This window comes from Ctenopharyngodon idella, chromosome 15 (genome assembly GCF_019924925.1).
Source record: "Ctenopharyngodon idella isolate HZGC_01 chromosome 15, HZGC01, whole genome shotgun sequence".
NCBI classification, from domain to species: Eukaryota; Metazoa; Chordata; class Actinopteri; order Cypriniformes; family Xenocyprididae; genus Ctenopharyngodon; species Ctenopharyngodon idella.
In genome coordinates this window covers 23,765,477-23,791,648 of record NC_067234.1, presented here as the reverse complement: position 1 = coordinate 23,791,648, position 26,172 = coordinate 23,765,477, and the positions used below count along the sequence as shown (strand labels likewise).

At 38.0% G+C, this 26,172-nt stretch overlaps 1 protein-coding gene across 25 annotated transcripts in view; it reads right to left on the bottom strand.

The window, feature by feature from the left end:
* The window catches only part of phldb1b (pleckstrin homology-like domain, family B, member 1b), an 86,213-nt gene that overhangs the window by 41,464 nt on the left and 18,577 nt on the right, over positions 1-26,172 (bottom strand). For 23 of the 25 annotated variants that reach the window (XM_051864003.1, XM_051864008.1, XM_051864000.1 and 20 more), the window contains exons 3-6: positions 24,640-24,763; positions 22,093-22,263; positions 10,962-11,087; positions 5,658-7,159 (exon numbers count right to left, since the gene is read on the bottom strand). In XM_051864003.1, the coding sequence (XP_051719963.1) occupies positions 5,658-7,159; positions 10,962-11,087; positions 22,093-22,263; positions 24,640-24,763 (1,923 nt within the window). Of the gene's footprint in view, positions 1-5,657; positions 7,160-9,278; positions 9,512-10,961; positions 11,088-21,164; positions 21,554-22,092; positions 22,264-24,639; positions 24,764-26,172 lie in introns of those variants that run through there. The other 2 variants (XM_051864021.1, XM_051864024.1) reach the window with 2 other exon arrangements.

The following is a 26,172-nucleotide window of genomic DNA, read 5'->3' as shown; positions in this document are numbered from 1 at the left end:
TAAGATAAAATCTCGAGTATTTTACTCTACTACTGTACAGAATAGAGGCATATAATTCACAGGAGAGATACATTATCCTCTGTGAAGATAGAAAACAGATCCTTTCTAAGGACCTTTAGATACCTGGCAAAAGAACAAGACATAAATAGTGTTTAATATTAGACCTTGACTGTTATCTGTACAAATGCATTAAAAAGGTGAGGATATAGAGCTGCCTGCGGTCAACGGCCTCATCAGGTTTATCGGTTTGACTCCCTGTGTAGCTTCATGGCCAAGCTTAGATAATCGAGATGCAGCAGAGGACAGAGGACTCCCCTGGCATGCTTTTGAACAGTAATAGCTCAATGCTAGCTTTTCTCTAAAACACCATTACAGAGGGAGAGGAGGTTCTGCACAAGGGGATAAGAATAATTTGAATTTTATCTCAAACATTAACATTATGCTGTTACATTGGGGGGAAAAAACCCTATCCAAAAACATGGCCCATACTCATGGTACACAGGGTCATACACACAAGGACAAAACACCATCAGGGTAACACACAAGACACTAAAATAATGCAATAAATACTATTCACAAAAAGGAGAAGGAACCTCTCTATATAAACTGTAATCATATGTGATGTTAAACAGGGACTTCTGTTTTTCTTTTATCTGGTAAATCATAGTTTTACTTCCAAAAACCATGGATTTGACAGTATTTTACAGTAAAATTACATATAATGTGATGTTAAACTATCTACAATGTTTCATCATATATGTTAAGACTTACAGTCAACCATTAACAGGTTTTTACTGTAGCATTTTTACTGTTTTTTCTGTAAAAATTAAACATTTTACAGTGATATTGCATAGGGTAGTTTTTATCAAGTAATCAACAAAGTTTAATTATTTCTGAAATTACTGTTTTTACAAATAAAAGTACTTATTTTATTAGTCACTGTTTGCATTTCTGGTTTTAGCATGTTCTAGATTATTGCTAGGATGTTGTTAAGTGGTTGCTAGGTTGTATGGTGTGATTGCTAAGGTGTTGCCAAGAAGTTTCTAAGGAGCTCTTGGTTATTTCTAGGGTGTTACTAAGGTGTTCTGAGTAGTTTTACACTGTGTCTACACAAGCGACGCGACAAAAGCGAATAGAACCCATTATAATCGGTGATGCTGTCTACACTGTATGCGGTGTGGCGGGATGCGACACTACAAATTCCCAACAGTAAACCAATTCCACGTTCTATTTTTTGACGTACTTCAAACACTCGCGCAACTTCTAACATGGAAAACAAATGGATTTGCAATGGTCGCTTTGTTGCGTTTAGTGTAGACAGCCTCAAGCTGTTGCGGCGAGAAGTGACAACTGACACATCCGACGTAGACACGGTGTTAGTGTGTCCTGGGCAGTTGCTACGGTGTTGTTAAGTTGTTCTGAAATGGTTTAGTGCGTCATGAGCAGTTGTTATAGAGTGTGGCTAAGTGTTCTGGGAGGCAGAATGTTGGCTTTATGAAATCTATGATATTTTGGTCTGTAAATATTGAAGTCTCCATATCTTCTTCCACCAGGAACAAATCGTAAGTGTGTTCACTCTCCTCAACAAATTGTAGAATTTGAGGTTTCATTTGTGTTGGTAGCACAAACATGTGGAATGATCTATGCAATGAAGTTTAATACTGGGGGTTTGGAGTTTGTTCAAATCCCTAACATTAAGCAGGGAGCAACAGTAATAGTGATACTCGCACCACTAAAAGTCTTTATTAATCTAAATCATGGGCAGACAAGCACTAAAGGTGATGGACAGCATAGGATAAAAACATCTAACCAAAACCCTTCATATAAATCAAACTCTAGTATCAATGGATTGCAGGATTACAAAGTCACCTGCGCAGATGTCCAACAGATAATTCTGGGAATCCTTTAATATTGCTTTATATAACTAAATGTGTTGTTGCTAAGAGCACAAAGTCTTGTTCTTCACTGTCTTGATTACAAGAGCCGAGTCAGAATGAGTAAAGTCTACACTGACCCAGATAATCAGCACCACAGAAAGTCAGTTAACTGTCTCTTTTACCAAATTCTCTCTCTCCCAGAGCAGATAACTCACTTTACACTGAACTGCAAGTACACAGGAAGCAAACACATTACACCATCAACAAAATGCTCCAAAGGGAGCTCATATGCGTCTTGCTGCGTCAGAGGATACTGCTTTTATCTTCATCAAAAAAGATTCTAATTGCACTTTACTGGGTCAAAACTCAGTTGCATGCTGGGTTAACGCATTACAATAGACATTTCTCGTCTCTTTCTCCCTAACTGCAACAAATACACACAGTTATGTTTTTGCATAATGTGGCCAGTGAAAGTTGATATATTTAGAGTGCTAATCCATGAGAGCAGTGGGACAGATGCTTGTCATACAGACCTCTTGTGTCCCCTGTGCAGATGACCCATGTCTGCCCTCCCAACAATGTGGAGGTGGTTATGTCTTCGTAGTAGAACAGCTTACAATCAATCTACCTACATCCCTCATTACATTCAAGAAATATAAACCTACAACCATTCCAGGTCATTGAAAGGGTTTTTGTTTGTTTGTTTACAAGCAAGGAAGGACTGTCAGCAAGGATTGCATTGCGCCAATAAAAATCATAATAAATTCTCCTGATAATATAATATATAATAATATAAAATATATATAATATAATATATAATATAATATAAAAACCTATTTCATGATATGTCCCCTTAAAAAATCCATCCATGTCTCAGTAAATAAACTTCCCTCGAAAACGGTTTGTGTCCTCAATGACACGTCTGCTTTTACTGTGCAGCAAATGTCAGTTTTATAGAGTAATGGAAATGTGATGTCATCGTGGGAGCACTCAGTCAAAAAAAAAAAACGAGGTCATCTTTAGCAGGGCTGGCATCAGTATGGCACTCGAGCTGACTGACAGAACGGTTTTCTAGTGACTGACGTTATATGCCAAGTGTGTGTGCCAAGGCTGTATCTAAGGTAACCATGTGTGCCTCTGGAGCCTTGTGGCAATTTAGGGATGATAAATTATGCACTGCAGACCGGACTGGCTTGCATTCACTCAGCTGTACATGCAAAAAATGAAGAAAAAATAATACACTTACACACTTAGAAACCCAGTTTAGTTTTGAGACATACACATGATTTTTTTTTTCTTGGAAAATGATTTAGAGGGCTGAAACCATTGACCAAAACAGTGATGTTTAATTAGAGTTACTCCGATGACATATTTCATAAGCACATGGTGGATAAGCTACAACTAGCAAACATGTCAGCAGTGTGGATACACTTCACCGTGACTAAAAATGATGTTAGAGTACCAATATGTAAACTCTGTTCGGGTGAAATATCACGAGGCATCTCGTTGTCTGAAGAACTTTACTATGACTGGCTTAATTTATCACCTAAAGCCCAAAGTATACTTCGTTTTTTATGTGTACGTACACAGTCGAACGCACAGCCTTGCAAAGTATACTTCACTTTACTCGCACGCGTACACAGGCGTTCAATGCATGCGACAAATTGCAATACCTCTATGAGTTACAATCCATATAAACATCTTTGTATTTTTCCATTGTTGCTGTAGCTTGCATGCGTTCCGGTTTGTTCTGTTTATGCAGTTTTTCATCGACTATCTTGTGAATCGACTTCCCTTAGGGCACGGCTGCCACCTTGTGGATAAAGTAATTACTGCAAAAAAAATTAAATGCGCACATGCGATCAAAATGCATGTACTACTCTGATGACGAAATTTGCGTCGCATGTACTACTCTGATGACGAAATTTGCGTCACACGCATTGTATGCTGTCCCTTGCATATGCATAAAAAGTGAAGTATACTTTGGGCTTTAGAACACAATAACCTGAACAGCATACTAAGTTCAATTACCAAATTTTATTACCAAAAATGTATTTACAGTTACGATTTTTGGCTAAACTTTCATTTCGGTTTCGGTGTTTCATTAAAAAAAAAATCATACTACTCAAAAATGTTCGAGTAAATACCTGACTGTACACCCCTTACTTGTAAAAATCTATCTGTTAGCATTCAAATTCATTGCTTAGCTAGGCGTAGGACCCCTTAGAGGTATCCAATTTAAAATCTGCCACCTTTGCTCATGGAGGTTCAGATTTAGCCACCAGACTGCAGTCAACACCCCTGACTCCTTCCTGATTCCTACAGTGAACATGCTCTCTGTGCCGTACCATGTTACGTGATGTTTTGCTACAGTCCTGACCTCTCATCCGTATGACAGTCAGCTGCCAGAAAAAAAAAAATCAAAACCTGAGGCAACACTCCCTGGAGCACATTTCTGCTTGTCATGCTAGGCAGTTTCCTGCTCCTTCTCGACAGGAGCCACCAGCAGTCAAATGAGCTCAACGTGGCTGATCCTCACATCAGATGCATCACACTCCGATATTTTTATTGAAATACAGACTGACTTGATGAATGCTGTATGGATAGTGCATAACTGCCCGAACAGATGATGGCTGTTTGTTAATGGACCACCAAATCAGGTCAAAATATCTATGTGAAAGCCAATTCACAAGACAGAAGATTCTGATAATGAGTGATGTAATGGCTGACAGTCATTCAGTTCTGATCTTTCTTCACCAAGCAAACAGCCTTTGCTGTTTACACTCAACAATTTGCAAATATTTCAGAACAAGGTCTGTATCAAAGGTCATTTTTTTGTTTGTCTTATCTTGTACTGAACCTTTTTGGAGAAAGCATATTTGCGGGGATGAAGTCATTGGCATGTTGAGCTCATTTGTTGTAGCTCATTCTTTTGGCATTTATTCCAACACATTTCACTGGCAAAAAGCTAAATAAAGCGTACTAAGTGCATACTAGAAGTGCAAATTCTTAGTGAATAACATACTACAGATACTCTCTGTTGGGAGTATTGAAGCATAACTTTGTACGCTCAATAAGATCACCTCCTTTTCTGAGAGTAATAAACAGCCACAATGGGTAATTACAAGGGAAACAGACAAGAGCCGCTTCAGACACAAACACATATAAAACTTCACAGGGGCCTTTGTCTCAGCGGCTTCATTCTGGGCTGCAAACTGGACCAAGATGTCTTCTGTTCCCTCCCACCTCTCAATAAAAGAGACAACAAACAATGGGGTTGCCATGGTAAAATCAGAGCCCTCTGCCTCAGCATGACAGCGGATTAGTCAGTGTGTCAGTTCTGCCAGAGACGTGTAGTAGCATTTTCTCCAAATGCCCTGCATTCTCACCAAAAGCACAATTGCTAATGCTTGCTAGGTGTGTTAAGATTAGATTCAGCTATCAGTGTACACTGAGGAGCTCTTCTGGAAAATATTAACCATAGAAACTTGCAATTTACATATCATCGGAAGGCATGTAGAGGCAGCACCGTACATGACATGTACAAACAGAGACAGGGAATATTTCTGAGACGGATTCTTCATACTATGATGTGGCTTTCAAGTGGGAATCTGCAACAAAAAAAAAAGACTCTAGACCTTTCCTTGGAGCTAACTGCACTTTACTTTGGTCTCAAGGTCATTTTTAGTGGATATGTGAAGTCAGATTCCTCATAAATCTCACTTGGTTTTATATTTTGTTATATAAATGCATGTATTTTTAAGTGTGCATCTCACTTACCAGCCTCTCCATTTCCTGCTCTCTGAGTCGCTCTTCTCTTTGGCGTCGGTGGTACTCCAGAAGATCATCTTCATTGTCACTGATCTCCGTAATGCTGTTTTTGCGCTCCCTCATGCCTGGGTGAGGCATCCTGAGGTCCCTGTGGCCTGCCGACATCTTCCGGTGGCTCCTGGGACTGGATCGGGGCGATGACCCAGGTAGAGAACCCAGGCTGAAGGCCGAAGACAGCGTGTTCCCAAAACTGCCCTTCCGTCCACTGCCTTCCCCCATCAGTCCGGAGGTGGGTGAAGGACTACGAGCACGCACCACACGAGGACTGAAAGGCTCCTCCGTAGGAGACCCTGCTTTCCGTCGGAGTCTGGGACTCTCTGGCACAATTCTTGGACATGGGCTCTCTGGAGTCCGCAGGGTTCCTGGTAGAGCTCCTGGGAGCACAGGAACCCCCCTGCGGGCTATAGAGGGGCTGAGAGGGGGAAGTTCCCTCATGCTGCTCCCTTCAAGGTTCCTGCGGGCCAGCCGCGGACTTTCTGGAGGCTGCAGTGTGCGAGGATGCGGGTGTGGAGGTCCACCCTGAATGATGTGGACAATGGGGTCTAAGGGGGGCTGGAAAGATCGTGAGGGTGGGGAGAGTTGCTGAGAGGGGCTGGACGCCAAGGAGCGGTCTGGCTGAGGCTGCTCCCGGAAAGGACTTGAAGGGCGATCCTGGAGAACAATGGCAGTTTTGGTTCTAGGACTAGAGGGTGAGGAGGATGGGGATGCGGTGGAGAATTTGGGGGAGAATCTGGGGCTACCTGGAACTGGTACCCGACTGACAGATGGGGCATCAGTCGGAGCAGTAGAGATGGAGACTGAGGGCAGAATGTGAGTCTGTATGGGGCTGTCTGGGGTTTTAGCCACCGAGCTGTCTTGGTTCAACCCCCTACGACTTGGCTTTGGGCTTGGCGGTGCTTCTAAAAGAGCCTTTCGCTGGAGTCTGGGACTCTCAGGCACCTTTGGCCCACTGCTGCCGCCGGAATAGTTGGGCAGTATGGTCCGTGGATGAGGTATGGGCGGCTGGCTGGTGTAATTGTAACTAGAAGACCTCACTGGCACAGGAGGAAGCGTATGAAGCTGGTCCTGACAACCACTCGGCGAGGGACTGGTGCAGCTGCCACTGCTGGCGGCTGACGGGGACGAGAGTGGAGAGAAAGGAGGGGAGGTATTCTCATAACTGGAGCCCACAGACATAGCACCAGGGCTCGTTGGGGGTGAGAGAAGGAAGCGCCCCCCTCCATTTAACATGGGGGACAGGGGAGACTGGGAGATGGGCTGACCAGAAGGCTTCTTTGACTCAGAGGAAGAGGGTTGAGGGTCATCCATGACTAATGAGTCCATAATGTCCTGGAGGTCTTTCTCAATGGAACTGACTATGGCACTGTGCTCAGGGCGCACTCTCTCGTTGGAGACCAAGTGAGATTTTGGCGCTCCTGATGGGTGGTTCCCATTGACCAGGTTCTCAGAATCTGAAGGAAAAGATAACAATCATAAGCATTTGCCATACACATAAATCAAAAGGCCTATCTTTTAGCTAATAGAAAGATATTTGTTTCATGATTCAACCATTCCTTTGAATCTGAGATCATTTCAGTGAATCAGTGGAAATGGTTTACCAAACCTTTGAATCAAGAAAGGTCTCTTTCAAACTATTGGGCGAGCTGATGCACTAGGTGAGCACTTGGAGAGTATTTAAGGATTTGACTGATGGATCAAAAAGTAACTTACTTTAGTGGAATAGCAGAAATGTTACAAATAAAATATACTAGAAACATATTAATGACTGTTAATAAAAGGTACATAAGCTTCAGCCAATAAATCTAAATGAATTTTAGTATTGTTTAATGCAATAGCAAATAATATTTTGGTTTTTTATTAGATGAATCATGCAACAAACTAAACAGGGACAAATTAAATTATCTTAATTGAAACCCCATAATAAACAGCAATATATGCTTACATATATCTTTACTAGAACTTTTTGGAGCATTTAATATTTTGAGTCAAGACGACATCATTACACGATGTTAAAAAAAAATGCTGAACTGGTTAACTGAAACAACCAGTTCAAAAGAATCGATTCTCAATAATGAATTCCCATCACTAGCCAGATGAGCCGAACTGTGTACAGAAAACGAATAAAAGCACTTACGAGTAAGTGGATGCATTTGGCTTCTTCCCCTCACATAACCCCAACTATTATCCTCAGTACTACACCTGAGCTTTTAATGCAAGTACCTGCAGCTCTTTTGGCACTGCAGAGATGCATTTAATCCATTAGCCCCATTCAACAGCCTCCAAGTTCAACACTGCTGCCAAACCCACAGAAGATGAATGCTCAAGTAGAAAAAGTGACTACCAAAAAGTCTGCCAGGCTCCTGCCTGAGAGGATAAACGTCAAATGAATATGTGCTCATGTAGCTAAATCACAGACAGCCCTGCTGGTAATTCAATCTATCTCTCAGGCAACTGACCATCTCTCTAATGGTTCATCTGCTAAAAATGAGACAGACCTACAAAGTAAAGATGGTCATTATCTAAACCAGGGGTTTTCAAACTGTGGTCCAGAAAACCCCAGGGGGCTGCAAGGGGGAGCCATGGGGCTGTAAGGTAATACTAACTATGTAAAGCTGCTTTGGAACAATTTCTACTATGAAAAGCAATTCAGTTCAAATACATTTGATTAAATTCATGTTGTTTATACAAATAACATTAGTATAATAGTGGGGAAAAAAGATCAACTTAATAAAATAGTAAATATCGTTATAATAATATTTTTAAATAATATCTTAATTTGCTTTAGCCCCAGTAGAATTACACCACAAAAGCCATTGATTTAATTTTGGACAACATGTTTTATAATATAATGCTAATCATGTTTCTCACACATTATAAAAGGCCCTGTATACATAGAAATACAGAGTTTCTTTTATATTTTAGTAAAGGGTCCCTCATCATCATATTTGGAGGTCCTTGACATCACAAAAGTTTGAAAACCTCTGATCTAATAAATACTATTTAAAATAATGCCCAACCTATGCTTTTTCCCTGTGAATTTGCCACAAAATTATTATTTTTCATATGACACTTCAGATTTAACACTTACTGGATATGTGCTACGTACGACTAATTTTGAGTCACAGAACATATTTCACAACAACCAAAACTTGATCAATCTTGCTGAATAGCCAGCTCAGTGTTTGCGTTTAACCCACAAATCTCTCTGTACTGATTACAAAACACTCTCTGTTCAAACTCCTCACAAATAACGCATAAAACACAATCCTAAGTGTTTCCAAGTGTTTTATTTATTATTTTTTTACTGCCATCGTGGTTTAGAAATAAGTAAGAGCAGCTGACGATGCCTCTGGCTTAATTTTCCATTCAAATCCCACTGAACAAGAAACGGTTTTAAGAATGCACCAACACATAGATGATGAAGACAATAAATCAAATCTTTCATGTCACAAATTAACACGTCAGCTTGACAAGTCGCGACTATAAAAGGGTAAATATGCTATAGCCTACACTACAGTACGTCCGTATGTCTATCTGACACATTCAGTCTCTATAATGATCAGTACTTACAGATGAGAACACGCCTGTGGAAACCCTAAGCCGTTGCGTTTGGTTTATAACTCAGCTCAGATTCAAAAGAACGGCTCCCGCATTCCGAGTCTTGACCTAGGCCAGCTGTGCCGGCCACACGGTGCCCAGGCAGGAGTAAAACGCCGCAGATGAGATATTCCAGCCGGGCTTGGTGAGCCTGGCGCCGCTACACCATCGCTGAGTCCCCCTCCCTCCCCTGTCCACGGTGCTGATGTGACTGACTGCTGGCTGCACGGGGCGGGGCCTACATTCTTAAAGCGACAGTGCATATTTTCATGATATAGTCATATGGACACTAATGTGGCTGTGGGGTTAAATAAAAAATGCCCCTTTTATTCTCACACAAAATATTTTTATATAAGAAATTTTTAAACTGGCAGATGATACGCATAATATAATATAATATAATATAATATAATATAATATAATATATAAATATTTATTTGTTAAGTAGCCAAGTAATAAGTGGGATAATGTAGACAGACACAAATATAAAATCCATATCTGTTAATATATTGCATGCTTCTCTGAGTCACAATGAAATATCATCAAGAACATCGATCAGACCTGCTGTGGTAGAACGAGGCAGCCGGATATTGAGAGAATATGAGGGGAACGGTGAGGAGGGGATTGGAGAGCAGGGTGGGTGGCAAAATAAATATAGATATTGTAAAAGATACCCCTCAACTTTAAATAAGCAGAGCATGGCCAACAAAGCTGTCTGGACTGGAAAAGAGATGGAAGAGGAAATAGCTCTGGCACAGAGAAAGTGTGAAGGGGGGTTCTTTTCTTCTATAAATCAGTCTATAAACAAATATCAGATGCGAAAAGCGCATGGACAGATTTATATAGGCATCTTAAGTCTGAAAAAAATCTTAATTTTTTCAGCTATGTAGTTTTAGATATAATTTATACACTGGAGAAATTAGAAAAAATACATGGTGAATGGGAATGAAACGGGTATGTTGTCTTTCATGGTGGAGAGAATTTATTACCACCTCAGGAAATGCACTGCACCAGCTGTGTTTATATGCTATACTTGTCCTTTTCTGCCACACAACAGGAAAAGTCAGGACAACAACTCAGTACATATTGTAAATGCTCTGTTTAAACATTGGCTGCTGTGTAGCACTGTGAGTGGGAGTGGAAGATGTAGAGCGCTCTGTCAGGAGACCCACAGGAATGAGTTTCTCATAAAAGTTGCATGGTGCGACTCGGGATCGAGGCAGGCTTGCATTGCTAACAGTTTGAAACGGAAATGCAGAAAGGCCCAGCTGAAAGCCGCTACCTGTGCTACTGAAACAAACCTTGCCATTCAGCCATGCGGCAGCACCCAAGGCCAAATATGAAAAAATGACCCATGTGTAAATCTGCATCTGTTTTGTATACTGTTCCACAACAAATACCACTTGTTTCTTAGATTTTTTTTAAACATGACACATACGTAAAACACATCTATATGCAAAAGAATGAGTAATATGTCAGATGCGTCACATATTCTTTTGTATTATGATTTCAGACAGTACACAGATAAGGTTCTGAGGCTCTGGAGGAATGTTTTTTTCCACACAAATGACGTTCTACACAACACAGGCTTTGAGGTAAGCGTTAGATAATTCATGCCACAGCCATGGTGTGTTCTCATGTGGGATATTAGGTTACCTGTATGGGCCCAGTTTTTCACACTGGCTTTCTGTCCTCCCTCAGGCATCATGCTTTTCATTCGGAAAGCCTCCTCGGGGTGGTTAAAGCGGAAGAACGCGGACTGGCCGAAACACAGCATACAGCCTGTGCACAAAGCAAAACAACTGTTAATAAAGTTGAGAATGAAAGTGCATAACACTTTACATTAAGCATATGCCCGAAGAAAGCATTTCAAATGATCTTGGCAGTTTTAAACCAGTTTTGTACCGCAGTGTGAGAGGTACGGAAGGGGGAAAGGAATATTTACCACTGTTTTACATAAACAAGCAGGAACATCTCACACTTTGGTGTCGGATCAGACTCCTGGCTTGCTGAGTGAGGGGAAAAATAGACAAGCCAAATACTGGAAGTGCAGCAAGTTAAAGTCAACACGAGATCTAAATTAACCCTATTTACTTTCCTAATATAGGTTTCTGGTCTTTTAATGAATGATTTCTTTCTTTTTTGTCACCAAGCCACTCCTATCCAACCATCTGTCACATAAAGATAACTTTTAACAAAGTACCACATGTGTCAATTTTGGTGAATTTTTAAAAGATGATTGTATTGTCAATATTGAATATGCATCACTAATTTGCTAGTTTCTGTCTGTTTAGATTACCTTTACTTACATAATTATACAGTACAATAATATCTGTCATTTATTGGTTTTATTAGTTGCGTCCCAAATGATGCACTATGCACTTATGCACTATGGACTCATCCATGTAGTGTATGAATTTTATACGTTTATTTTGTAATTAAACATCCCGCCTCTGCAACGTAATTAAAGCTGAGACAGATGAGTGCATGAAGTGTCCAACATTCCACTCTTCTGCTGGGTCCAAAATCGCATACTGTTGAGTAGGTACTACATTTGAATTTAAATTTACTTCACGACCATTGAAAAAGTATGTTCTATATAGTACGAATGCGTGTAGTATGAATGAATTCGGATGTACTACATCCGCTATGCTGTTACTGTCACATGACCTACCAGCGTCAGTTACGTCCCTTCAACTCCATTTAGAAATCCTCTTCCGTTGCCTCATGGGATAGTAAAGTGTCCATTGTATGCGAACTTCAGAATCTCACCGGAAGTAGTAGGTCATCCGGGTACTTTTCGCCTACTGTTTTTCGAATACTACGAATTCAGACATACTACCAAAGACTATAGAATAACACAAAACGCGTCACTCGTATTGTTTTGAATGGGCGAAAGTGCAACGCGCAATATGGCGGAATAAGTCCCGCCTTCTAAATAAGACCCAATCGCCGATTGGCAAAGTCATCGCGTCACTGCACTCCGGTTCATATAGAAACAGTCAGACGGGCGCCTCCGAAATGAGAAACAAGAGACGCGCGCTTTAGCTGCGGATGCGCAATAGGTTGATCCCGCCAGAAAAATAGTTTTTTGTCATGATTCGAGCATTTAGAAACAAAATTTATGAAACAGTTGTTGTCAGATTTCATTGGTGATTTCAAATATGAAATGTAATCGAAAGCTTGGCAAACAGCTTTGGAGAATTTGATGTTTCCCCATTCAAAGAGACAGGAGCTGCACTTGCATGCCCGAGAGGCATTTCAAAGATGGCCGCCGAGTGAAATGACTTGTCTTAAAGGGACTTTGATACTACTCTGTTCGCATACTGTTTTTACACGTAGTATTGTGTACTTCGATTTCGGATGCAGCCTTCGTTTTTTCCGTTAATTTAGTGCATCATCCGGGTATTTAAAGTGCACTTTTTCTTTTTGGAATATTCTGTGTGAATGCACTACTCGCACTATTTGTACTTAAAAACATCATAGAATAGTGCACAAGTACGCAAATAGGGACGCACCTAATTATTTATTGGCCATGAATGGGGTTTCATGTTGTTTTTTAAATGTGAGGAATATACAGAAAATACTTTTATTCACGATAAAACACGGTTATGACCGCTTCACCCAACGGTTCTGTGTATCACTACACAACACCCTTAGCAACCACTCTTAGCAACGTAAACTGTTTGTTCTCAATTGATATTGTTCATTGAAGCTTACTGTATTATGCAGAAGAGTATTGTGAGAAAAAGATCAAGTGAGCGAGTTTATTACCTGCATTCAGATTTAGCATTTTCCTTCAGGTCAGTCCTATGTTCATAATAAAAAATCAGTTTGAATGTCCGCTGCCATCTTTTAACAGTTAAGGGGTTTTCCCGTGACTGACAGCGCTAGTCAAAGCATTTGTCAGTTGTGTCTTGTTCCGTGTTCACAACAATTCAGTCTTTTCAATGTAAAAGTCTTCGCTACTGACTGACACACTCATAAAGACAGTCTTTGCCGCCATCTAATGGCGTAATAATGTAACTTCTGTTGCTGTTCACGGTCAGGGACTATTTTTTCCGGCAGAAGGAAGGCTTTTATTGAAAGTTTACTTCATGAAAGTTGCATTGATACATATTTTTGGCTTTAATATTTGTATTGTGTGGTAATGTTTTATAAAAGCAATAAGGTACTCGATGCTAGTGCTGTATCGTGGATAAGTCACGGCTGAATGGCGTTGTTAGGCATGACGCCAAGAGGGGTATATATCCATATATCCATCCATCTTACATAAAGAAAATGGCACATACAGGGTATTTATATGATGACATTGTAAAAAACACAAAACACAAAACAAAGCAAATACACAAAATGAAACAAAACAAAACAAAGAAAAGCAAAAACACAAAATGAAACAAAACAAAACAAAACAAAACAAAGCAAAGCAAAGCAAAGCAAAAACAAAAAGCAAAAACACAAAATGAAACAAAACAAAACAAAGCAAAGCAAAAACAAAATGAAACGAAACAAAACAAAAAACAAATCAAAAAACAAATTGGGGGAAAAACAAAACATCAAAATACACTTTTGCTATATAAACCTAGGTGAGCTATTCTGGCCTATCACAGTATTTATTCAAGGTAGGTAAAGGTCTCATGGAAACCTTTCCAGCCGTAGCAGATGTGTGATGAATGCGGAGTGCCAGATGCCCTTTTGTTCCAGGCAGAACATTTGATTACCCCTCAGGTTCTGACAGGACAAGGTACGATTAGAGCACACAATGAAAACCAAGAATCGCTCAAGTAAAGTAAATCGTGTACTTAAATGGCATCCTCACAACGTGTTTTCTTTCATGTTGTTGTTGCTGAATAGAAGAATAAGGATTGTTAACTGATGGTGGTTGTTGTCATAAAAAGACTCTTCTAGAGGATTGCTCAAGTCTTGACATGCTCTACTTGAACATTCAAAGTCAACTAGGCAAAAAGAAAATCATAATACAAAAAGCACATGTGTTGAATAGAAAGTTATAATATTGTTTTAATGAACAGACTTGTTTACATGCTTCCTCAGAAAATGTTTTATTTGAAGCAACAGTATATTGAGGTCTGTGGTGTAAACCACATCAGCCAGATGTTGTTTCCTATATGTCCTGTTTTGGTCCTTGTTTGAGTGTTTTTACAGACAATAACTGTGGCATCCGCTGCATCAGCACGAACCGCTCTGAACAGCTCAATTATTATTGACAAGCAGCACCACCAAATAACAAACAGACAGCAGCTCCACTCCCTTCATATTTTACACAAGCATTATGCTCAAATTGTGATTGTACAAAAGTGGCATTAAAAATGACGCACAACATCTAATTCAGTAATGTGGTAAATATATGCTTGTGATGGCAAGCAAGCTTTTGCAATTCATCCACACTGTTGTAAGAGAAAAGATTGCAAAACTCTAAAATTACAGTGTGCAAGATGTTATACACAAAACACATAATGTGTTTCATTAGATCAGAGCCTGCGGTACTGTTAAATACTGTTAAAGGCTAAATACTGTTATTGTACACACTTAGTTTAGGGTTCATCCATCCATCTATCTATCTATCATTCTATCCATCCATCCATCTATCCATCCATCCATCCATCCATCTATCCATCCATCCATCCATCCATTGTTCCATCCATCCATCCATCCATCCATTGTTCCATCCATTGTTCTATCGTTCTATCCATCGTTCTATCCATCGTTCTATCCATCGTTCTATCCATCCATCTATCTATCCATCTATTCATCTATTGTTCTATCTATCGTTCCATCCATCCATCCGTCTGTCTATCTATTTATCTGTCCATCCCATTGTTCCATCCATCCATCCATCCATCCATCCAGGCCCCAAAATAATCCAAAACAACAATGAACGAAATAAACATCATTACATATAGAGCAGTACAGGAGGGGTCTGCATTGTCATAGCTGAGCTTCACTGATCCACCATGAGGGAAACCAGCAGTAAACACAGCATGCAGAGCTCCAGACCACAGCTCAGACTGCAGTTCAATCAATACACTGCATGGAAAAAATGTAGCATCTTTGCTCTTAAGATCTAACCAGGAACTATTTAAACTATCATTACTATTCAGGCATATGGCAGCTGTATTCATGTATATATCAGTTGCCTTTTATCATTATGAAGAGCCAAGTTCCAACAGGAAGTGGTTGAGCGGTATTGTAAGCTTTCTTTAAGAGCAACATTTCACAGAAACACATAGTTCCTATTATGCAGAGAACAGTGGGATATCAAATATAATGTCTTTGTTTATGTGTGGCAGAAAGTGAAAATGTGTTTAATAGCCTTGGCATGCAGGAAATGATTGATAGACTAATACAAACAGTAAAACAGAAGGTAAGAAATACCCATGGTGTCATACTGAGAACAGTATAATATTACATAAGTTAATAAGATGCACACACTGAATGTCTCATGAAGAAGAAATCTAGCTGGCAGCATATGACCAACCTGCATTTCAGCACTTTAGCTGTCAGTAAAAATCACTGAAAACTCATTAGATTGTTTCAGAATGGCCACTACAGTGCCACAGAGGTTGATGGATTTACCCACAATGCTAAGCGAAGAGTCTGAAAGTAGATTTATGAAGTGCAGCGATAGAGGGTAATCTACAACACTACAGCACACAAGGGAAAATACATGAGCCAAGAATCACACCTGCTGAGGAGGGAATCTATCTATCGATCTACGCTGCTGCTATCATACGTTTCAGACGTGCTGCCAGCATCTACAGAATTCTGCCCTATTACAATATTCAAATAAGCATAATTTTTCTTGAAAGGAGTGTTCTCAGATGTCAAGCCCACAAACCGCCCACAGTCACAGATGATTCTGTTCTGAAGGGGGGCACTGAGTTTGAAAATGCAATAGGGGTAAAATCCAAAGTTAAACATGGACGGTGTTTCCCCTGCTATCTGTTTATAGATGGCCTCTCTCTGCCAGTCATTATGGATACTTTTAACATGGATATTTTTGGTGGAAGTCAAGGAGATGTTATGAATTACTATATACGATTTCAGCCCCCTGTGGCACTGCCCCTCGCCGCAGGTATGAATGTGTGATCATAGTGCTTTCAATGAGGCCTTTTTACCTATTTTTAAATTGAGATTCATTTATCCAGACCTTTTCCTTACATTTGTGTTTGGAAAGTGCAAGAAAATAACAGCAAGAAAAGCTTTGTGGATTGGTCACATAGCAATATCCAGTGAATCTTTTGTTCAGTTTGGTTACTTTGAATCAGCACTTTTTTTAGGTTCCCCTTTATTATAGTGGCAGCTTATATTATATATATATATATATATATTGTTTTTGTGCATTTGTGTGATGCCAAAGATCAATTGATCACTTAAGTTTGAATCTGTAAAAATGGTTCGCAAAGAGGTCTAATTGATTACTTTTGCAAATCATGAATCTCTGAGGAAGCCCCCAGAGCTGAAATTCAGATATGGTAATGGGCGTTTCGTTTCCGACATGCGCTGTAAGCTGTAGACCAATCACAACAGACTGGGCCGTCTGACCAATCAGAGCAGAGCTGGCTCTCGGAAAGGAGGGGTTTAGAGAGACTGAATCCTTTATCAAACCACTCCTTACACTGTGAGAAAAGAGATGATGTGCAATGTATTTTATGAGAAAATTGAGAAAAATGAGAAAACAATGTTTTTTGATGCATTTAAACCTAATGTATGAGACCTCCAAAATAAAATTAGGAACCTTTAAAGTAGCACAATAGGGGCGTTTATAAAAATTATTTTTGTAATGCAAATCTTTTAAAGAGGCACAGACCTAAAAAAATGTAAGGAATCATGAACTGACAAGACTTATATTTATATTTACTTAATGTTCCTTTATCATGGTGAATCTCTCTATTTCAACACCACTATAAATCTGCTGCCACTTTGGAGTAACAGAAAAATATTGCACAAAAAGTATAAAGCATAACAATGACTCATTTATTAATTTCTGTTGAAATAAGACACATTTTCCAGAACGGTGTAGCCTGCTCTGAAGAGCAAAACCACTAAATAACCTCTCCTTGTAATAGATGACATCCCCAGCAAAGCATGACTAAGAGCCATTTTGTAATCAAATTCATGAGGCCATTTGCAAGAAGACAGGCCTCACAGGCGAATGACAAAGAGTGGGGAGAGGCGCGTGAATCTGGAAAGCACAGCAGGAAAGTGGCTGTTCCCCATGCACAGCCCGTCTCCCCGACATTAATCAGAGAGATTGATTCTCCACCGTTCCTCTATACAACATCCATAACACTCTGAGAAGCCAAGCTCATTAAAGAAAGTGCATGTGTAACCATGCCAAAATCACCTGACAAGTAATAAATGAATGGCATAGCAGTGAAGGTTATGTTTTTAATAAAGATTTGAATTATTTGTTTATTTGTTCATCTTATATTTTTATTTTAGTTAAAATACTTAATTATTATTATTTCTTAAATATATACATGTATGTGTGTGCAATAAATCACACATATATTATGTAAACACAAACTATTATTTTGGATGCGATTAATTGCGATTAATCATTTGACAGCACTATTAATTATATATTTAAATAAATTATAATATATTATTTACAATATATTACTTATATATATTGTATATATATGTATATATTATATATGTATTATATATATATATTATATATGTATTATATATATATATATTATATATAATTAAGTTATATTATTGTTATTATAATTGTATAATTTAATATAAATAAATTATATTTAATATTTAATTTATTTACATTTTTTCAATTTAAAAAAAAAATATTTTCAATAATGTATGTATAATGTATTTAAATAAATTATATATAAAATAAATGGGTGGGGTATATATATGTGTGTGTGTGTGTGTGTGTGTGTGTATATATATACATACATACACACACACACACACACACGTATATATATTATTTATTTATAATATATTATTTCTATATGACAATATTATAATTATTCATAATTATATATAATATATTAATTAAGTTATTGCTATTATATAATTATAAATAAATATAAATTATATATGTGTGTGTGTGTGTGTGTGTGTGTGTGTGTGTGTGTGTGTGTGTGTGTGTGTGTGTGTGTGTGTACATATATATACATAATTTATTTACAATATTATTTATATATGACATAATATTATAATTATTCATAATTATATATAATATATTATTTAATTAATGTTATTGCTATTATATAATTTTATATAAATAAATTATATATTTAGATGTATTTTTCATGCTTATATCTGGGGTCTCTGAAGGCCTATAATTTACTTTACAATCAGTTCTCATAAATTTAGGAAAGTTTATAAAGCGTCAGTTTTTATTTTTAATGTTAAGTGTGTTTTATGAGCTAGAAAGACCCTCACGGTCTCTTGGACACCATACAGAATATGAGAGTCAATGTAAAGTACCAACTTTCTAAAATAAGTTTTAAAGTGCCTTATCTCTTCATTTTCTAACACATGAAAGCAATACAAAAACAGATGACCTTACTGTAGCACAAACCCAGTGGTGCATCACAGATATAGTGGGAAGAGATCAAATTTCTTTTAAAAGAAACACCAGTGACTCAGAGATACAGCAAAATCTGTGTGTCGCAAGTTCTTCTTTTTGACTTGTTATATCACAGTGGTGAAAAGGGCTGCATATAAAGTTTGGTCGTTTTTGACAGAATTATTCACTCCAGTTGTCATCCAAATGGATAACAGAGTAGTTCAGATCTGCCTCATGTACTTTCAGTAAAAATAAGACTGCTGGATCTGTGTCAAACCCATTGCATAAATCATTGCATTATTGTTTAGATCTCAATAAAGCTGGCAGGACAAAGTATGGTGAGTCACGGATCCCAAACCGTTCCAACTGAAAACACAGGCATGTGAACAGGAGACAGAAGACGTCAAGACAGAGGTGCCAAAAAGAACGCTCAGCGGTTGCCATGGTATTAAGTTTTACTGCGCCTGAAAAGGTCAAAAACTAAAACAAACCAGTATTTCATTCTAACCTTTACCCAATTCCACACATACCAGAAATCATGTGGCTCACAGCCATATGTGATGCAGCTTATGTGTGCCAAAGATGAAGATAAATAAGATATGATCTCAATCTCAATGATCACAACACCGAAGTGTTTAATCTCATGTGAAGGCTGTGAAAATGCATTGTAATGAATCATTCTGCATGCAAAATGTGGATGACACACAAAAGACTCTCAAGGAGCAACCTCTTAGATGGAGGCCATTTCTTGAGCAGATGGTTTTACATTTAGTCAGATGTGACCCAACACAAACTGTGGAGGTTATGTATGAACATGATGACGACAGAGTACTTAAAGCAGAATAATAAGGGAAAATCGCCTTATCTTTCTGTCAACTATTCCAGCAGGGTTGCCAGTATACGGTCAGGACAAATAAAAGCATGTGTGGATAGTCAGACTGAGCAAACAGTGTGTGGAGAATGAGGAAGGGCTGCATAGAAACAGGATTAGCAGCACTCTTGGGTCACATTGACCAGGAATAGAAGTGTAACACTATACACACACTCATGCCTCTGCCAACATGGAAGAGAAAACCTCTCTGCAAGATTTGGACTGGTTTAATGTGAGTTGTATACACATATACGATAATATTATATTTATGTCCCTGTATTTATAGTTATTTTATTCCTATATTCATGCACTTTAAAAAATGCTGGGTTAAAAACAACCCAAGTTGGGTTGAAAATGGACAAACCCAGTGATTGAGTTGCTTTAACCCAACGGTTTTATTAAATGTTTGCCCAACGTGCTGGGCAGATTTATTTAACTCAACTATTGTTTAAAAATTACTATATGGCTGACTTAAAATGAACCCAAAATAGGTTGATAATTAAAATCAGACACACGAGAGGAAACAATAATAATCAAAAGGTGAACATTTATTTATAAGCAATTTAATAAATGTTTATTGTTTAATTATTATTCATTAAACGTATTAAGAAATATTAATAAATGTTAATTTCCCAAATATTTTGGGTTTATTTTAAGCAAGCAATGCAGTAATTTTTTAAAACAGCCCAATCGCTGGGTTAAAACAGCCCAATCGCTGGGTTAAAACAGCCCAATCACTGATTTAAAACAGCCCATTCGCCGGGTTAAAACAGCCCAATTGCTGGTTTAAAACAATCCATTCGCTGGATTAAAACAACCCAATCGCTGGGTTAAAACAGCCCAATCGCTGTTTGTTTTTTTGTTTTTTAAAGAAGTCTCTTATGCTTACCAAGATTGCATGTATTTGATCAAAAAGCAGTAATATTGTGAAATATTATTACAATTGTTCTATTTTCATATATTTTAAAATGTAATGTATTCCTGTGATGCAAAATTTTCAACATCACTTACTCCAGTCTTCAGCGTCACATGATTTGCTGCTCAAGAAACATTTCTTATTTTTATGATCATCAATGCTGAAAACGGTTGTGCTGCAACATTTTTTGGAAACCGTAATACATTTTTTTCAGGATTCTTTGATAAACTGAAAGTTCAAAAGAACAGCATTTTTAAACAGAAATCATTTGTAAAACTATCTTTACTGACACTTTTGATCAATTTAATGCTTCCTTGCTAAATAAAAGTATTAATTTCTATCAAAGAAAAACATTTGTTAATACACCTACATAATGCAATACTACATTGCAAAGGCAACATATCTAATAGAGAGCTTATATCTGAGATTTGTCTTCAGCAATATTGCTTTTAAATTTCTATTTCGAATATTTACTATTCAAACCAATTTATTAGGTCTTCATTCACTTACTTTTAAATCCAAACGGTCAACTTCCCGTCCCATCTGTAGGTAACATCCTATCTGTCCCTTTAAATAGGAAAGCACATGGCTTTACACTACAGCTGTAGCATGCAGAGACTGACTTGCTTTGTCGCGGGAAATCCTTTGTTCATGAAGTATTCATCAATTATTCCCCATGCTTTTATCAGATTTCTTTATCGTTAACTTGAAACAGTGCAAATAGATGTCCAGTGTACGCAGTCGTAGTGAGGAGGCTTCCGCTATAAACCATATATCTCCAGTCACAGAAATATAATCCTGTCCACCGAATGGCAACCCAGAGGTGCTGTACTGTATCCAAGCACTTCTGAAGTCTCTGAACCCCTGCACGCATTGATGGGTGGTAAAGTTGAACAGCTGTCTCCGTCACTGGTGTAACTAATTTCCCTCTCAGATAAGGGATGGGAGGGAGGAGGTGTAATTGCTCACCCCTGAGTCAGAGCCTCCAATCTCTGCATGTCAGGGGGGCAAGAGGGGGTTTCTGTTTCAGTTACCGCATTTAACATACTTTCCACAGGTTCCTGCTCTTTTATGACTTCACACATAGATAATAAAAACATTGGCTGCACTAGATGAGACTTTTATTATGAGCATTAAACTAAATATTTCAGAGCAAACATATTGAACAATAGTGAAACACTAGAAGCTCGCACAATGAAGATTACCCCAAACACACCCCTCCCCCCAACCTGTTTAGTCAAATTGTTCCCTCAGACAAAAGACTCAGAGGAGGAGCATACTTTCTTTCTATCCCTTTCATAGATATGGCAATGAGATTTTACACTTCAGAATCATGCTTACATTTTCATGTGGCTGATTCTGATCATGTAGGATTGACTGAAATTTGATTTGAATGAAGACCTGAAGGACTGAGGTATTGTAAATGAACGAAAGCTACCTTGAGACAGGCGCACAGGCTTGGTGACCGGTAGTCCATCCATGCTACACTGGTTTCCACAGGGGTGCAGTGTGATGACTCCAGCCCTGTTCTCGATAAAGCAATGCTGAGCTGCGATCCCTGGGCCCTGGATGTTGATGTCCATGGCTCCATGACCCAGAGTGGTCTTCCCTAAAACAAACAACCCCCACAGGATATTGATTTCAAAGATTATTTGCTCTCAGACAACATGTACTAGCGAAAAGTTCGGGTTGAAATTACTACTCAGGTGAAGTTTGGAAAGCGGTCACTGAAAACCCAGACTTTTACAGACTATGGCATCTTGTCTATTCAGTGTTGTGGAAAGTTACTTTTAAAAGTAATGCATTACAATATTGCGTTACTCCTTAAAATAAGTAACTAACTGCGTTACTTTTATGTAAAGTAATGTGTTACATTCCGTATCCATACCGGCGTGATGAATACGATCCTCAATTGGATGGAACTGAAATAAATACTTTTAATGTTGCGATCCTATTGGACTTATGATAGCAACCTGAATTGTAACAAAGCACTGTTGGCCAGAGGAGAACTGGCACCCCGACTAAGCCTGGTTTCTCCCAAGGTTTTTTTTCTCCATTTTAACACCAATTTGCCACTTGTCTGCCACCTAATGTCACCTGATGGAGTTTGGGTTCCTTGCCGCTGTCGCCTCTGGCTTGCTTAGTTGGGGACACTTGACTTGACATTTGATATTCAACAGTGCTTTGATCTGCCTGCATTGACACTATTCTTTAAGAGCTGCTGTGCAGCCTAACAATGTACCAGTTATCAATGTAAAGCTGCTTTGACACAATCTACATTGTAAAAAGCGCTATATAAATAAAGGTGACTTGACTTGACTTGACATTACTTTTGTGTTACCTTTTCTCACCTGGGCTGGGCTTTCTTGTTTGTTTTTTAATAACAACAAAAAAGTTCTATTTTTGGCAAACGTTAAGGCCTTTTCACACCAAAAGTGAAATGAAAAAGCTGATCACAAATGTGATGTTTAATAAAAACATTTTCGCTTATTACTATGGTTAAATTGGATCATTGAAGGTCAGCAGCAAAGACATTGGTTTATAAAGTGAGATTAAATACATGAAGTATATTTGTTCAATTTAATATATTTAATTATTGAAGATTTGTGCAATATTCTGAGATTGAATTTCACCATTTTTATTCATTTTGAGGAATACTGAATCAGTTTTTGTGCAATTGAGATGAGTAAATGCTCACATTTAGTCTAGAACTACAATAACCGTCATGTTTACACACAACGCCTCGGCACTTACTCTCGATTTCTCTCAACATGGAGACAGGAGAGCTGTCAGTCCATACATGGGAAAACAAAGTAACTCGCGTTACTTAAAAAGTAACTCAGATATTGTGTTGTAAATTTAAAAGTAATGCGCTACTTTATTAGTTACTTGAAAGAGTAATCTGATTACATAACTCAAGTTACTTGTAATGCGTTACCCCCAACACTGTGTCTATTACAACCAAACTTAATAAAGATTTTTTTAATTCTAACTTGAATTTTAATTTAGCGTACTAAGTTACTAAAGAGATAAATGTACGACGCATGTGAATTACATACAAAATTATAATAAATGTATACACTGTTGGACGTTGTAAATGGATTCAATAAACTAGTGTGAATAGTGGAACAAAAGCGCAAATAGTTGAAAGAAACGCGCATAAATAACAGTAATAGATCATTTTAAACAACATCAGTATGTGTCATCTATCATCTTCCAGTGGAGTGTGATGCCTATAATAATAAATTAAACTGAAGCTAAATCACTGATGTTGGCCTGCTCTTTGTCAGTGAGAAGAACCAGATTCCTCAACCCGCTTCCCATCTGCCCCTGTCCACCCTCATCTGTTATCAGGCATGAGATAAAAGCCTGTGACCTGAGAGGACCTCAGAGTCACACAAGCTGTATCTGTTTATAATACTAATACAGTGCACAGCGACTAATATAAATTAAATAGGCATTCAAAACCTCTTGTCCTGTGCCCTTTTCAAAGCCTTCATGATAACTCCATGTGTCTCTGAGGAATTCAGGCAGATGGAAACTGATAAAGAAGACACTGGTATGAATGGCTTGTCAGTATCAGAGAAAGTAAGTAGGTGGAGATGACAGTGGGAGGTTAAAGGAGGGGGTTTGTCTAATTAAGAGTGGGTGTTTTTAAAGACCCCATGCTGCTTAAGGCTCCGGGTCGGGTTATTAGCTTTTCAATCACAACATGCAAGGGATTTGACCATCTGTGTATATTGGTAATATAGTAAAGGTTTGTATTTCTTCTCACACAATTGCATTATTGGTTCATATTGAGAAATTTCCACTTGTAAAGACAGAAAAAAATCTGTCTTGTAATCTTGGAGAAAAGATGGATAATCCATTTCAATAGCATTGCAAACATTTTGAAAAAGTCAGTCCACTTAAGTATCTTATATTATGATAAAATAATAATATCGTTAATATAAATAAATATATAATTATATAACAATAATCTTACCTTCAGGCAGGGGTAAAAGGGTGATAGCTGTACTGAGACGGCCACTTCCTAAACTGACCAAATGGGGGCGCTCTGCTTGGAACTTCAGTGCTTTCCCAGTCTCGATCAAATCCAGTGGAGTGCTCTAAAAAAGCATTGTAAAGTAAAAATGTCATCGTTTTCTCATCCTCATGTGTTTCTAAATCCATACAACTTTGGCTTTCTTCCAGAGTATAGGTACTCCATTTGATGAAGAACACCTTATTTTTAATGTATGCGAGTGCGGCCATTTTGTAACTTGAATGAGAAAGGCTTCCGTTGTCATCTGTTTCCAGTTATTTTAGCTGTACAAAAACAGTTCGTTATGCTGCTTGATATTGCAAACTGGTATTTGTTATCATATTATTATAATTTATTATCATAATCGTAAATAAACACAATGTTTTGTAGTGCAAATAGTTTACCGTTTACTGCACTTTGTTATTCTTCTAGTTATTTACCTATAGCTATTTACCTATCAGAAGTCTCACACATTCACAGATAATATAGCTTACTTCTGCATTGCAAAATAAGGTGGATAGTATGAATATCTGTAGTTTTAATGTAATCTGGACATACTGCTATAGCATCCGTATTGGCAAGTGACCAATAGCATTTGAGTCACTTTCACCTATACTATGTATTCTGATTTTTTTCATATAGTGTATAGGCTAAAAGTAAACACATTCAGATGCAGCATTTCTTTCTTGCGTGGAACACAAAAGGTGTTATTTAGCAGAATGTGCAAGCTGCACTTTTCCAAACAATGAAAGTGAAGGGTGACCACTGTTTTTGAGCAAGATTTTTAATGCCATGATTTTTAGTGAATAACAACTTAAAGTTTATTCAGTTCCTGACACTACCATATAGGGTTCAGAGTACTCAAACATTTTTTAATTATTTTGAACATTATGGTCTCTGGTCCCCATCCATTTTCATTGTATGGGAGAGAGCAGCATGAACACTCTTCAAAACATCTGCTTTTATGATACACAGAAGAAAAGTTGGGTTTGGAATGAAATTAGGGTGAGTAAATCACGACAGAAGCATTTTTAAGTAACTATCCCTTTAAACCAGTGGTTCTAAACCAGGGGCCAGAGCCCATAAGAGCCTTAAACTTCCAAGGGGGCCTCTATAATAAATATAATATAATATAATATAATATAATATAATATAATATAAGAAATTTATATTTTTAATTCAGTTTTTCTTTTAAACTACCAGGGTTCCCGAGGTCTTGAAATACCTGGAAATATGAGGAAGCCCAATTTTAAAAGTGTGATTTTTAGACCTGGACAATATATATATATATATATATTATACATTATACATACATACAGCTTCAAAGCTTTACAAATCTTTTGTTTCAAATCAGTGGTTCAGAGTGTGTATCAAACTGCCAAAGTCACGTGATTTCAGTAAACGAGGCTTTGTTACATCATAAGTGTTTCGAAATTTCAATGGTTCACCACTCGGGGGCGTGACTTTGGCAGTTTAATACGCACTCCGAACCAT